Consider the following 14,354-nt stretch of genomic DNA (forward strand, 5'->3'; position numbering starts at 1 on the left):
TTCTTAAAAGGTATAATCATATATTTCCATATATTTCCCCAGATGACAAGAGGACGAAGGTCCATTTCCAGCCAAGCGACATTTTCCACCCTCTCCCGAGCAATGTGCAGCAACAGTATGAAGTCTCTGTTTGACATTATCAAACCCACCACTGCGACACAGTCGACCTACTTCAGCGACCAAAACAGGGAAGATTTGATGAATAGGTTCAACATTCCCCGAAATGCCAGTATGTATGGAGGAAACCAAATGTTTATTTGTAGTGTGTATTTTCACCACATGTATGTGAGTACAGTATAGTTTTATAGTTTCACCAAATACTGCTTTCCTTTCCTTGCAGCCCCCTTCTGTACAAACCTGTACCTAGACATGGTCAGTACCACAGAGGGAGCCGTCGCCTGGGCTTTCCTGAAACCAATGCTAATGGGACAAATCCTGTTTACCCCTGACACGCCTGTGACCAGAAGCATCATGGAGAAGGTAAAGTATGCACTACACACTGGATACATGAATAAAATAGAACAATTGATACAGTACTTTATCAATATATTATATTGAATATTCTACTGTTATCCATGCATCCATTTGCTACCGCTGAATCCCGTGGGGGTTCGGGCCTGCTATCCCAGCAGGCTGAGGGTGGGAGGCAGGGTACAGCTAGCCTATTGCAGGGCTATTTTACTGTTATGAGCATCGTAATATTTTTGTCCTGAAGCCTCCAAAATACCTTAGTTGACATTTCTATTGTTTTGCGGGGGTTTGTGGCCTTGCCAGGCTCTAGGGTTTCTGTTCTTTTCCTACTATAAACACTGTGTTATCCTCCCACATCTTTCATCTACTAAGCATGAGATACACAGAGTGGCACCGACTATGCATATATTTGTATGTACCCTCCTCTTCTGCAGTGGTTCTATTTTTGGAAGTCTGACTTTGTTTTCAGACTCTCGTCTTCGCAGACTCAAACAGACCCACACTGTAAACAAACACAGCAGGTTGTGAAATGTTGCTGATACCCACATGTTCTTGTCCTTGTCCCGTCCTTGCCCAGGCCAATGCCACTTTGCACGAGTTTGCGAATCTGAGGAAGAACTCAGAAGACTGGATTAAAGCCTCCAACTACATCTTTGAGTCCTCTGCTCAGCTCAGCTCCACTTTGCCAATGCTGCAGGTATTGTGAGCAAGCGCCACTGTCTTCTCCCTATCTGATTCTGAAAGTCTGCCGCTAAACTTTGCTGTGGTCTTCAAAGAGTTTCACAAGCTGAATCTTGATGTTGGGCATTGTCTCATTTACTCTCTCTCTCCCACTTTCCTGCCAGAGTTCCCTTGCGAATTCCTTTGTGAAGAATTTCATTGAGATGCATACAGACATCAATGTTGACAGAATGAAGGAGACGCTCAGCAGCTTCTGTAAGTGAGCATTTGAAGGTCTTACTCTTACTCTCTACACAAGGCGTACCTTTGCATTTATCCCTCACCTGTTTGCATTTAAAATATCTGCCTGATGAATGTCCCACCTTGATGTGATAATTTATGTACAGTAAGTCATATTTTTCAAGGTCTGACTTTGACGGATAACTTTTGTTGTTTTAAAGCAAATATGACGTTGATGCTGGAGACAAACAAATACATGGTGAAACAGATCACCGCCTTGTCCAATTTGATGGTCGACGTGTCCTCCTGTGTCACGTTTGACCGTTACCGTGGCTTCGACTCTGCTGACGAGCTCAACACTGTGGCTCAGGAACTTGCTAAAACACGTGATCTTTATGCAAGTGAGTGAATATATATTGGACACACCTGAAATTAATGATATAGTAATTCATTTAGTACCACAGTATATTGGTGGTTCTTCTTCTCTTTTGGTAATGAGTTGATGACACATTACAGTAAATGTCTTTGTCTTTAAGGCGTTATCTTCAAACTTCCCAAAGAGCAGGACTCATCGACTAGTCGTCCATCCAGGTCCCTCTCCCCATCTTCTCTGCCTCCCCAAGTTAGCTACACCATCCGTATGCACATGGAAAATGCCATGCGCACTGACAGAGTTCGGGAGCCCTTTTACGTGAAGGACACATACATCATTGCCAGGCGGACGATGCGCTACAATCGAGGCTTTCTCTACCTCCAGGAGTCCATTGATCGGGCGATCATTGAGGCCCAAGTGGGACAAAGAGTCACAGAGCCAGCTGTGCAGCTGCAGCCCTTCCCCTATCCATGCTTTCATCGTGATGAGTGAGTGCCACTGGAGCATAGACATGCAAACATTAATACAGAGATACAGTATGTACATGTTCCTATTACAGATGTGTCCCTGAGGGGCTGTGGAAGCATTGATGTGTAATAATGCATCCTCTGTCATTGTTCATTATCACTTATGGCTGTTCTACTTATCTCTATACTACTACTGTAGTGTGTAGTGTACTACTGTACTATATAGCGAATCCAGCATACAGTAGGTATGCTGTCAGTTGCATCAATCTATCACATTGTGTCCAGTACAATTCATACTTGTAGTCATTTGGTTTGTACTGCCTTTGAGTTTTGGGATAGTAGACCAGCTCGTCCACCACTGTCTGTAGCTACGCCAGCTGTAGATTTGGTGGTTTTATAACATCCATCCATCCATTTTATAACATTTTATTACATATTAAAACATTTTCTGAAAGGAGTGTCATGATTTATAGATTTATAGACCTCTAAGCGTTATATTCTTACGTTTCAGGCTCCAGATATGATTAGGACAGAATGAAAAATACATTACAGAGATGTTAAAATGGTACAAGTGTGAGAGCAAGGCTGTCAAAACTCCATTCTTGAACCCTCAATCAGTTTTGCTCCTCCATTCTGCATCTCTGCCTCCGCGTGAACCCGGTGATGGAGGGATCGGCCTTTCTATCTGTTGACAGTGACTGGATGTTAAGTTTTCCAGAAGCGAGACTGACAGCTGGCATCTCTGTATTCCTCAGGTTCCTGCAGGCCATGTCTTATGTCTTTCCAGTCATGCTGATGACAGCCTGGGTGCTGTTTGTGGCTGATTTTGTGAGGAGACTAGTGCATGAGAGAGAGCTGAGGCTGCATGAGGTAAGTGGTCACACCTGTTATTATGTCAGATGTCAGTAAGTTTCCATGCTGTCTTGGTATTTAAGTGTCCACGTTTTAATTTATGTTTTTAATACCATTTTCTCATTTGTCAGATTTTCAGACATACACAGGTGGTAGTAAAAATGCCTTTTTTAAATTTTACATCAATTTCTTTTCCCACAGTACATGAAGATGATGGGCGTCAACCCACTCAGTCACTTCTTCGCCTGGTTCATTGAATGCGCTACCCAACTCCTGATCACCACCTTCATCCTCACTCTGATGCTGAAGTATGGCAAAATTCTGCCCAACAGCGACGGCTTCCTCTTGTTCCTGTACCTCTGTGATTACGGCTTGAGCACCTTAGCCTTCAGCTACCTGGTCAGCTCCTTCTTTGACAAGACTTACATCGCCGGCCTAAGTGGCAGCCTTCTCTACATCCTCTGCTTCTTCCCGTACATCATGGTCATAGCCCTGGAGACGAACCTCACTCTTTCTCAGAAGAGCGCACTGGTGAAGAATTATTTTACAGAATATTTAGAAGATTGAAACATGCATTTAAATATTTTACATAATAGAAAAGGGATGATTAAAAATACATGTTCATTCATGATAATGTCTGGTACATTGGTCCTTTACAGCACTTACTTACTGCTGTTTCTCACATCCTGCCTGATATGTGTCCTATTTTGACACAGGGTTTATTTGCGCCCACCTGCTTCAGTTATGCCAGTCAATATGTCTCTCGCTATGAAACCCAAGGAGAAGGTATGAAAATCGGACTGCTTTCACATCAACAAGCCAGCTTAGTCAGCAAAAGGTGGCAAAATATTTCTACTGTGGGCTTTTACAGGAATTCAATGGAGCAACGCGTACACCTCGCCCGTATTTGGAGACACGGCTTCGTTCGGCTGGCTGTGCTGGCTGATGCTCATTGACTCCATCCTCTACTTCATCATTGGAGGTTACATCCGCATGGTCTTTCCAGGTAAAATATGGTCAATGTCATGACCAAAAATACTTGACAGTTACATGCATTGCTTAGTAAACCTGTCTCTGAGAAGTGTGTTGTGCATGAACAATAAGCTTCAACAATGTTCTTCTTTTTGCCCCCTTCAGGAAAATACGGCATCCCAGCTCCGTGGTACTTCCCGTTCACAGCCTCCTTCTGGTCTAATCTGTGCTGTAGTGCTAAGTCAGAGAGTAAGGTGGGGAAAGGACTCCTCATCACCAACATCTTGCAGAGAGGCCAGTATGCCTTCGATGATGACAAGGGCAAAGGTATGGGGGAGGGGGTGACATCGTGCTACGTTGCAGCACATAATAAGCTGTGCTGTTTCTAGCTGCTGTGTTTTTTTTTCTCAAAATCATGATGTGTCTTTTTTCCAACCCTGGCACGTCAATATATTTAGATTTACCCCTCGCACTTAATTCAATCCATGCCTGTGTTACTGCAGCTTGATTTACAGGTTGCGTCTGTCTGCATGTTTTTTCCAGGAGAAAGCACTCTTTCCACCCAGGCTGAAGAGGATTACTCTCAGCTCCCAGTGGGTGTTAGCCTCTACGGTCTCAGCAAGCTCTATGGCAACCGTGCAGCCATCGAAAACCTCAACGTTTCCTTCTACGAGGGCCATGTCACTTCGCTGCTTGGTCACAATGGCGCTGGCAAGACCACCACCATGTACGTGTGTTTGTACTGCACCAGCGCACTTTAAGATGAATACAAATGCAGTTGGCTTTGCATGTGTAGCGCATGTAGGGTGTGCTTTCATTTCAATGCCTGCATACCTTTAATCATCTAAAGGGTCTGCTGCTGACTGGGAGATTGTTTTGTCCAAATCCGGGACAGCAAATGCACCGTAGCAGCGATTAGCCTGTAGGGTCTTTATCAAGTGAAGCACTTACATTTACATTTTAAACGTGACTCATTTCGCTGATGCTCCTATCCAGAGCAACACACAATGCAGTCTATAATTTCAGCAGCAGAATAAGATGCGACAATGCTGAGAATAAGTAAAACCAGGAAGGACGCTGTTTGTACCACAGCTACTGTACGATAATCCTGGGACCAACAAATTGTAATTTAAGGGGAAACTGCAAGTAAAATTGTCAAGCTTTTTAATGTTTTAGGTACAGTAGTACAGTATATGTAAACTGACTCAGAAACTCACTGAATATTCAAATTATTTCTTAAAATTTTCTTAAAATATTTCTTAAAAAAACACATTTTTCAGCTTTATTAATTAATAGGCTGTTACTGAAGGATCATGTTCTACTCTTAGGTCTCTCCTGACTGGTCTTTTCCCCCCAACATCTGGCACCATTGAGGTGTACGGCAGAGATATGCAGGCCAACGTTGATGACGTTCGCAAAGAACTGGGTGTGTGCATGCAGTATGACGTCCTCTTTGACCACCTGACCACCGAAGAGCACCTGCTGCTGTATGCCCAGGTTAAGGCCCCACACTGGTCAGCAGGGGAACTGCATGAGCAAGTGCGAAGGTAAGACACCAAGAAGTCTTCACTGGATATTTGGCGCTACAAGTGTTTTTTTGGCTATAGTTGCATTAATTTATGCAAGGTTTTAGGTCTAATCTGCAGTAAAGACAAAATATTTGTTACATCTGACTTTGAATTAGAAGAAAATCAAATCACCAAGATGAGAAAATAGTCAAAATCCATTCATCAAATTCTTTATCAAGGAGTGAAGATGTTTTATCTATGTTGTGAAGATGTGGGTGGATCCCTTTATTGCATCAGATGATTCATTAATGGTTTTTACATAGTGTAGAGCGGTTGAAACTGGACCTCCTGTAGTTAAGAAACCGTCTTTGAATAACTGATGAAACTCTAACTAATCTTCACATGTAATGTACAAGAAAAAAAAACATGTTAACACGACTTCTGCTTTTCACCGAATTTCATTTCAGCATCCTAGAGGAGACTGGCATGCACGCTCACAGGCACAAGCTGGTAGGCACCCTGTCGGGCGGCATGAAGCGAAAGCTGTCAATCTCCATTGCTTTCATAGGAGGCTCTCGCTTGGTGGTCTTGGATGAACCCACCACAGGAGTCGATCCTTGCTCCAGGCGCAGTATCTGGGATATTGTTATCCAAAATAAGAGACGTGAGTGTTTCTCACACATGCACACATGCTGTTCAAACTCTATTGAACCACAACAGCAATCGTAATAAAACTAAATGAAAAAACAAAGTCAAGATACTGTAAATATTTTATTCATTTGATATCTAACTACCACATGATTAAAGTAGTGGTTCAAAGCCTTGATCGCATTGTCTCGCAGCTGATAAAAATAAAAAGTATTCAGATTTCAATACTTTAAATTTTTTTGTCGCATCTTGGAAAACTGACATACTGTATGAGTTCAGAATTATATTTGGACTCTAATCAAAAGACTGTTTTTATGTAGAACGCAGCAGCATATGTTCTACTCCTCACTGAATTAAATAGGATGAATTACTCTACAGTATGAGACGTCTAAGCACCCATGAGGACTGACTGGCATCTTTATACTTATGTTAGTGTTTTGATAATACTGTTTTGCTTTCTTCATGTTTGTTTGACTACTGCATTTGCTTCATAATATTGTATTTCATGTGTCTATGTGTGAACCTGTGAAGTACTTTACAGTCACCCCTCCCTTATTTCTGATCAGGCAGCTGTGAGTAACCTGTATTCGGGCCTGTGGGGCTTTCCTCTGTTAAGGCTTCTAGCGTCACGATTAGCCTGTAATTAATCCAAAATAAATCGTCAAGTACTTTTTTCTTTATACTCACTTAAGGGAGCAGCAGTAACGTCAGGGAGACTGCCACTGCTTTATAATTACACATGTAGAAAATATCTTTTGTAATTGGCCCTGTTTCACATCTTAGTAAGAGTTGGTTGCCAGGGGAATCAATTTTAAATGAACCGTTCTGCATTGCTGCTGTTTGACATCACTGACATCAAAGCACAGGGTTTATAGTCACTGAATAATAATATAGTTTTCAGTTGATGATACTGTTTGTCATCACACCATAGTAATTCAGACGTGTGTCTTCTCAGACCGCACCATCATCATGTCCACCCACCACCTGGATGAGGCTGAAGTGCTGAGCGACCGCATCGCCTTCCTGGAGAGAGGAGGATTGAAATGCTGCGGATCCCCCTTCTACCTCAAAGACAAGCTGGGACAAGGCTACAAACTCACCCTCACCAAGAAGGTATCCATCCTCACTCATCCAGTCGCCACGTTTGTCTGTGCTAATATAGTAACAAAGAGTTATTTTGAAAAGAAACCTGCTGAATGGGATTCATTCATGAACAAATGATGCTTTGCTGATTCGTTCTTCCCTATTTTTCAGCCACAGATGAAAAACATAGACTCTGAGCCCATTGACAATGCAACACTGAAGTCCTTTGTCCAAGCCCATGTACCTGAAGCACGACTGAAGGAAACCCAGGGAAGCGACTTGGTCTACTCACTGCCTCCCTTCACCTCGTCCAACTCCTCCTCATACCGCTCTCTCCTGACGGCACTGGACTCCAACCTGGACGCCCTGCAGCTGGGCGGCTACGGCATCTCTGACACCACCTTAGAGGAGGTATGGTCATACAGTGAGAGAGGCACAGAAATCCCCTGTGCAGCTGTGCCAGTGCTTCTAAACTGTATCAAACAGGCCTCTAAGCATATAATAAGTATAATCTATCTTTTTATAAATATATACACTGTATATCCTATTTTGAGATGTTTTGTCTTTACATCTGCAGGTTTTCCTTCAGTTGACTCGTGAAGCTGCTGAAGCTGAAGGCGGTGCCCTGTCTATCTCAGAAACACTATCTGACACCGCATCTGTTGACAGCTTCTCTTCAGACCTGAGCGACAACACCTCCAACTTCAGTGACAGGATCAGTGAGTTTGCCTTACCTTTTCTCTTTCCCTCCTTTTCTCTGTCCATATCTTTTCCCTGCTTTTCTTTTATCAGACTTGCTAACAGTATCTTTTTGGACACCTGTCCAAGACGTTTATTGAAAATATTCACTATACTGAATCCTTTGTCAGGTCATTATTTTACATTTTCACATGCTGACCTAGTTCTATACTTTCTGTATTCGGGATCTCATCACATGACATCGTTCAGCAGAACGACAACAGAAAGAAAATATATATTTAAAAACCAGCCAATATCCTGTCTTCCTGTCTTTTAGAGCTTACTGGTTCTTCAGTGGTGCAGGGCTTGGACCTGGCCTGGCAGCAGATGACGGCCATGCTGATCAAGAGGTTCCACCACTCACGCAGAGACTGGAAGGGTCTGATGGCACAGATCGTGCTCCCTGTTCTGTTCATGGTGTTTGCAATGTCTCTCGGCTCAATAAAGAATGACCTAAAGAGCTATCCTGCCCTGGAACTGAGTCCTGCCCTCTACAACATCGGACCAAGCTACTCCTTCTTCAGGTCAGTCCTCCTCAGAGTTCATAAGATGATGAGAGAACATTACACTGCTGCTGTGGACTCTCTACAATGACTGTACAATCATTGCAAGTGCATGATTGGTTGCAGCCTCATTTATGAGGAGATACCGCTCCTCACTTGCTAGAAAATAAATTTGGAACCATAGTTTGTTGAAGGGCAGACAGACCTTAAGGGGTGATTGTGATGAAGACGGCTGAAATACCAGATCAAAGTGAGTGAGATTAAGAGTGTCAGTGGGTTGTGTGATGTCTTCATTCTTCAAGCGCTGTTGTTGGATCAAGGAGATATGTAGCATGGGAGAAAATGCTGATGCCAATCCATATCAAACATTGCCCAGCTCTGTTTAGCTTCGCATACATATGAGATTGAAGCAGATTAAAGGTTGAAGGCTGCAAACCTCTGCCAGGGTTTTGTAAAGTTTGTTTTTAACGTGTTATGCTGACCTGTAATAGTGTGTTCTTGTGGATCCTGGCCTGTAAAACGTAAACAAAATCTGTGAACTAAAATGTCTTCTTACACTTAACAATTATACATCTTTGATCATTTCATGCTGAAGTTTATGTGGTTTGCATGAATGTAATGTGCTTTGATGTTTAAGAATGGGGACAGCTTTACAAATCTTCTTCTCATCCTCTACACGTCCACAGAGTATAGATGTTATGAGTCATGAAAACATACCTACGGTCTTTACCTCACATAGATTGGCCGCGGTACAAATCACGTGACTCTTACATCAGATTTCTAGTAAGCTTTAATAAATGCTCCTTTTTAGTCGTAATTCTTTTAAACCCCAGGCGCCAAAACTGACTTGAATGAATCACTTTGTCTGTCGATGACGTGTTAAAGCCGTGCCAGAGCTGCTTTGTGATATTACTATAAAACGTCTAGTAAGTAAAGTTTGAACTATTGTTTTATGATTTCACAGAAACCTAAATCCCAAATCCAGCCAGCTTGCGGACACCATGACGTCATTCCCTGGGATGGATAACGCCTGCCTGGACAACCCTAATAACGCGTATGTAAAAAGTTGTATTCATCAAATGATCAATCACATCGATGCGCCTGTGAGTCTCTTTGTGCTTTTGTTCATCTTCTGTCGTTATCCCACACCTTTCCACTCTCCACTCATGCACTGCCACACGTATTACTATTCTTTTCATGTCTCTTCTTTCACCTTGTTTCATTTTACCAGTCTGGCTGCCACATGCTCTCCCATGGTCTGGTCTCTCTCTGTTTCTCTGCCACTCACCTCAGTGTGTGACTGAAAGCCTGCAGCAGCACTCGTTGCACTGAGAGCGTGTCATTTGTATTCCATAAACACCCGTGTTTGTAGGGGAGATTTTCCCCTTAGAGATGCTCAAATCAATGTTGGCGCTCGTAAACCAGACCTCGGGCATTTCAAATCGCTGCCAAAAATGTCTCAAAGAGGCGGCGTGTTTTGACAATGCCACAATTACATAGTTTACTGTGTGATTTTCCTTTCTGGGTCATGTTAGCTGACTAATTTATATCTATACCAACAGGTGTGTTTTCATGTAAACATACTTATTGCTGCAATCTCTTTGTTTGGTCTGCACAAACTGTCTCTGAAATGGATTTGGAAGAAAAAAATACAAACGTGGGAGTTTAAAATAATACAACACCATCTTTACAGTTTTGAATATACAGATATTTGCCTCTCAAAGTAAAATAATTTTGTAGTTGCTTTTTGAATTCATGCTTGTGGCATAAGAAGCTACAATTCTCACTATCAACCCTGTAAATGATTATTTCAGGGTCTGCCAGAGAAGCACTAACTCCTGGACTTCAAGTGGTAACAGCTCCAAACCCTTCGACATCTGCAAATGCAAACGTGAAGAGCAGGTAAGACTGTGCGCGTTTGTGCGTTTGTGTGAGACGCGGGGTAAGACTGAGTATTTTTATGTTCTGATCACATGACTGATCTTTGTTTTTATTTTAGCTTTGTGAAGGGGGCAGCTCACGGGTCCCACATAAACAGATTCCCTCATCTCAAATTGTTTATAACATCAGTCCCTATGATGTGGAGACCTACCTACTAGCCACAACCAATGAGTTCATCAGGAACAGGTGTGAAAAAAATCATTTTATTCTTTCATATAAAATATACTGTATCCACTCAAGATGTGTACTGTAATTATCCAATGGCTTATTTTTCCTGGTTTCTCAGCTTGGTATGAAACGTCTTATAGTAGCTTGTCAGCTGCATATGTCATATTGTTAAACTCACCTGCAGGTGCAGAAAAAATGTGCCACATGGCATTTCTAAGCAGCTTTGATCGATATAAGTCACTTTGTTTTCTCAGGTACGGCGGGTTTGACTTCGGCTTGCCGCTTCCTTCCGACTTACAAATGGATCTGCTGCCAGTGCCCAAAAACCGTACTCTGTCTAAGGTAAGGCCGTCCCTCTCATCCCTCCGGCCTGTCTCATTAGCACTTTAACTGCTGTGCCGATGAGCTGCTGTGAGGTAGAACATGACATCCTAGTGAAAGTTGTTTCGCTGAAAAATTACCGCTTGCAGGTGGAGCTGCGCCGTGTCGCCACCGTAAACAAAGCCATCAAAAATGTGCTTTAGCAGTTGTGCTACTCTTTATCGGGCATATTATGGCTGATGAGCGAAGCTGTCATTCAGTGATGTTGACATCTGCATGTTTGGTGTAGAGATGTGGTACCCTGAGTGTTTGTTTGTGCTTGCATGTGTGTAGGTCTGGTACAACCCCGAAGGCCACCACACCATGCCAGCATATTTGAACAGCCTCAACAACTTCATCCTACGCTCCAATCTTCCTGCAGACAAGGATCCGCGTACATACGGTAAGCATGAGTTCACCACAGGGCAATCTGTGTGTCTGTGTGCGACCAGAGTGAAGCCAGGGGGCGCTGTGGGTCCTGTGACTCACCTCTTTGCATGGAGAGCACTGACGAATGTCTCCCACCGGGGAGCTGCGCTAAAGAGAACGAGACGCACTCCGCTTTATGCATCACCCCGACCATCTGCCTGGAGTCCAGACCTGCGTGTGCACACACAGTGCTCATAAAAACATGCAGCACACACGCGTTTCTCCCCGTGTGCTGATCAAAGTGCTTGGAGGTAGAGCGTAATCATTTAAATGTCATGTGCAACCTCACAGCGGGGTGGAGGGGGTGTTAGGGGTGCAGATCCAGGAAGATTACTTTTCAAGGTGATCTTTTATTTGGTAAAGGTGAAGCCACGACAATAAAACCCTTCTACAGTATCAGCTCCTCGAACTGTATATTTATGATACTTTTATTGGATTTACTGGGCACAGATGTGCCACCCCACTAATTGTCCACACTGGCGCTTGTCTGTGTCAATACAGTATATTAATTCACAAATAATTGACCTGATCCGTAGATCTATTGAAAATAAATAGAAACTAACTGTTTGTTGCGGCTCAAGTTGATTTGCATAGATAAAAACCTGATCTGGGGACACAGACACAGCGACTCGATGCCAGCGATTACAGACACATTCATTTGTAGAAGTACATCTCATTCCGCCAGTGGAGCAAGACACAGAGTCTCCGATGTGCTCTAGGGCAACTGTGCTTTGGAAGAACTCACACTTTCCTGTCTCAGCAAATACAAGCAGAGACCTGGTGGCACAGTTCATGTCTGTGAGCATCTAGAAGACCCTGAAAACACGATAAAGATAACTCAGTTTCTTTTGTGATCACTGGCAAATGAAATCCCCCTGCACTGTACTGTACTTTCCAATTGTCTGTATCTCAGGCTTAGAGGATATCATTGCTCATTTGAGTCTTGTGCTGAAGAATTGCATTTATGCTGTTGTTTGTCTACTGCTTACATAACACTCTGCCTCTATCTGTTGCAGCTATTTCAGTTTCCAGTCATCCCTATTTCGGCCGAGAAGATGACGATGACATAATGTAAGTACTACACTTACGCTCCCTACTGTTGATCAGCGTCTTTGACTGTGGAATCATCTGTTTTAGCACCTGCATTTATGAAGATATTTCACAATGAGTCACACCATGATACTAAATGTTATTGGCTATTGTTTGGCCGAGGCCATCATAAATTGTGGAAGTGTCCTCCTTCAGTTTCAATTCAGGACGTTAAAGTCATTGTGGACTCAGGACGAGGAGGTAGATGACAGCTGTATTTACCCATATCTGATTTTCTAAATGGATTTCCTTGAGCTTGCACTATTGATCAGCCTCAATATAACGAGTGTTTACCCTGAAGGTGGCACAGCGGTGGATCGACTGGGTTTATTTAAAATTCTTATAATTTTGCTTCTGAGACCCAGGCTGTGCGCTCATTTGTGTGCTACATGCAGTCATACAGAAACACAAACCACATAACGCAGACACTTACGCGGCGATCAAATAAATTACCTCCAGAGGGAACTGAGCCGAAACCTGTGGTCCGCGCTCTCCAGAGCCGCGTTGATGCTGATCATCTCACCGGCCGTCGCAGTTTTTACTGGCCTTCACTTTCTCCACATTTGTTTTTCTGCATAGGATTTATTAGCTGTCAGTCCACTGAGGCACTGCAGCAGCTGCAAGCCCACAATTATCCCTCCGTCCAGGGTGACGGTCTGTTTTCCCGCTTGATGTATCGATTTTGGCCTGAGCCATGTTAAAGATACAGCAGCCTTATTACTCCAGATGTCTTGATTCTTACTGTGTGATGGCGTTGCTCATGGGAAAAATTCAAAGGCTTTCTCGGCCATTGTGATAACAAGCCTGCTCAGTAGCTGCCACTGCTGGCTATCCTCTTAGTTAGCGCTGCCCTAAACGCCCACCACATGTCCCTCTTTGCTCCTCTCTCTCCCTCCCGCTCGGTCACTCGGCCAGCCTCATCCCCGTCCTCTTTTCCAGCCTTGTGCGGCTTATTCTTTTTGCCCGGCGGTTTTGTGCCCTGGCCAAAGGGCACGCGGGCTTGGCAAGAGAGCAGAGAAATGGTGGCATCAAAAAAGTGGGAATGAGTGCACCGGGTTTAAGAATACTGCGGGATCAAAGCTGGGGTTGGTGGTCTGGGATGTGGTCGGGACAATGGGCTCTCCAGCCTCCCAGCAGCACCACTGTGTAAACCTACTGTACAGTAAAGCCAGTGGGAATTTGTTCTCTGCATGAAGCCATCTGTTTCTTGCGCAGCACATTGTTAGAGGCAAAGCACAGGCATCTCTTTTAACCAAGGTATTTGTTATTAATGGAATTCATTTTTATTGTGAACCACTTCAGTAGCTCAAATGAATCAGGTCCCAGCAGGCAATAATATGATGTTTGTAGGAGGACTTTCAAATGGGCCATTGTTTTCTAACCAGTTTGTTTCATTGAGGGCAGCTCAGCGCAGCAGAGTACATTGATTCGTACACACACATTGTTGTCCTTGCATCTAAACCATCCAGCCTCTGTAATACTGCGCTGTTTATACGTACTATAAAGAGTGTAAAGTGGGTGAAAGCCGATTTACTCATCACAGTGGCTGATGGTTTCCTCGCAGCATTCAGGGGATGCTCCAGATCCTCGTGGCCATGTGTGTGCTGACGGGTTACTCCATCACCACCACCAGCTTTGCCATCTATGAAGTCAAAGAGCACCACAGCGGCTCCAAGAGGCTGCAGCACATCGCTGGCATCAGCGAGCCGTTTTACTGGACCGTCAACTTCCTTTATGACATGGTAATGTTCACTAACGAGCGCCTCGTAGATTTGTTTAATGCTGCGTAACAGACTGATTAATATTCAGCTTCTTTTAATCCTTTGTGTTTGTGATGATGCATTGTGTTCCT

General features: G+C 43.6%; 1 protein-coding gene across 2 annotated transcripts in view; it reads left to right on the plus strand.

Annotated features, from left to right (window-relative positions):
• Positions 1–14,354, plus strand: part of abca12 (ATP-binding cassette, sub-family A (ABC1), member 12) — a 46,341-nt gene that overhangs the window by 23,196 nt on the left and 8,791 nt on the right. For both annotated transcript variants that reach the window (XM_055505124.1, XM_029136067.3), the window contains exons 35-59: positions 43–229; positions 341–480; positions 1,049–1,168; positions 1,317–1,407; positions 1,593–1,772; positions 1,908–2,232; positions 2,967–3,081; positions 3,265–3,594; positions 3,780–3,849; positions 3,935–4,069; positions 4,201–4,362; positions 4,579–4,762; positions 5,364–5,582; positions 6,011–6,207; positions 7,147–7,304; positions 7,446–7,685; positions 7,852–7,993; positions 8,290–8,536; positions 9,480–9,569; positions 10,330–10,417; positions 10,515–10,642; positions 10,879–10,966; positions 11,279–11,387; positions 12,430–12,484; positions 14,067–14,244. In XM_055505124.1, the coding sequence (XP_055361099.1) occupies positions 43–229; positions 341–480; positions 1,049–1,168; positions 1,317–1,407; positions 1,593–1,772; positions 1,908–2,232; positions 2,967–3,081; positions 3,265–3,594; positions 3,780–3,849; positions 3,935–4,069; positions 4,201–4,362; positions 4,579–4,762; positions 5,364–5,582; positions 6,011–6,207; positions 7,147–7,304; positions 7,446–7,685; positions 7,852–7,993; positions 8,290–8,536; positions 9,480–9,569; positions 10,330–10,417; positions 10,515–10,642; positions 10,879–10,966; positions 11,279–11,387; positions 12,430–12,484; positions 14,067–14,244 (3,978 nt within the window). The remainder of the gene's footprint in view (positions 1–42; positions 230–340; positions 481–1,048; positions 1,169–1,316; positions 1,408–1,592; positions 1,773–1,907; positions 2,233–2,966; positions 3,082–3,264; positions 3,595–3,779; positions 3,850–3,934; positions 4,070–4,200; positions 4,363–4,578; positions 4,763–5,363; positions 5,583–6,010; positions 6,208–7,146; positions 7,305–7,445; positions 7,686–7,851; positions 7,994–8,289; positions 8,537–9,479; positions 9,570–10,329; positions 10,418–10,514; positions 10,643–10,878; positions 10,967–11,278; positions 11,388–12,429; positions 12,485–14,066; positions 14,245–14,354) is intronic.

Source organism: Betta splendens, chromosome 21 (genome assembly GCF_900634795.4).
Source record: "Betta splendens chromosome 21, fBetSpl5.4, whole genome shotgun sequence".
NCBI lineage: Eukaryota > Metazoa > Chordata > Actinopteri > Anabantiformes > Osphronemidae > Betta > Betta splendens.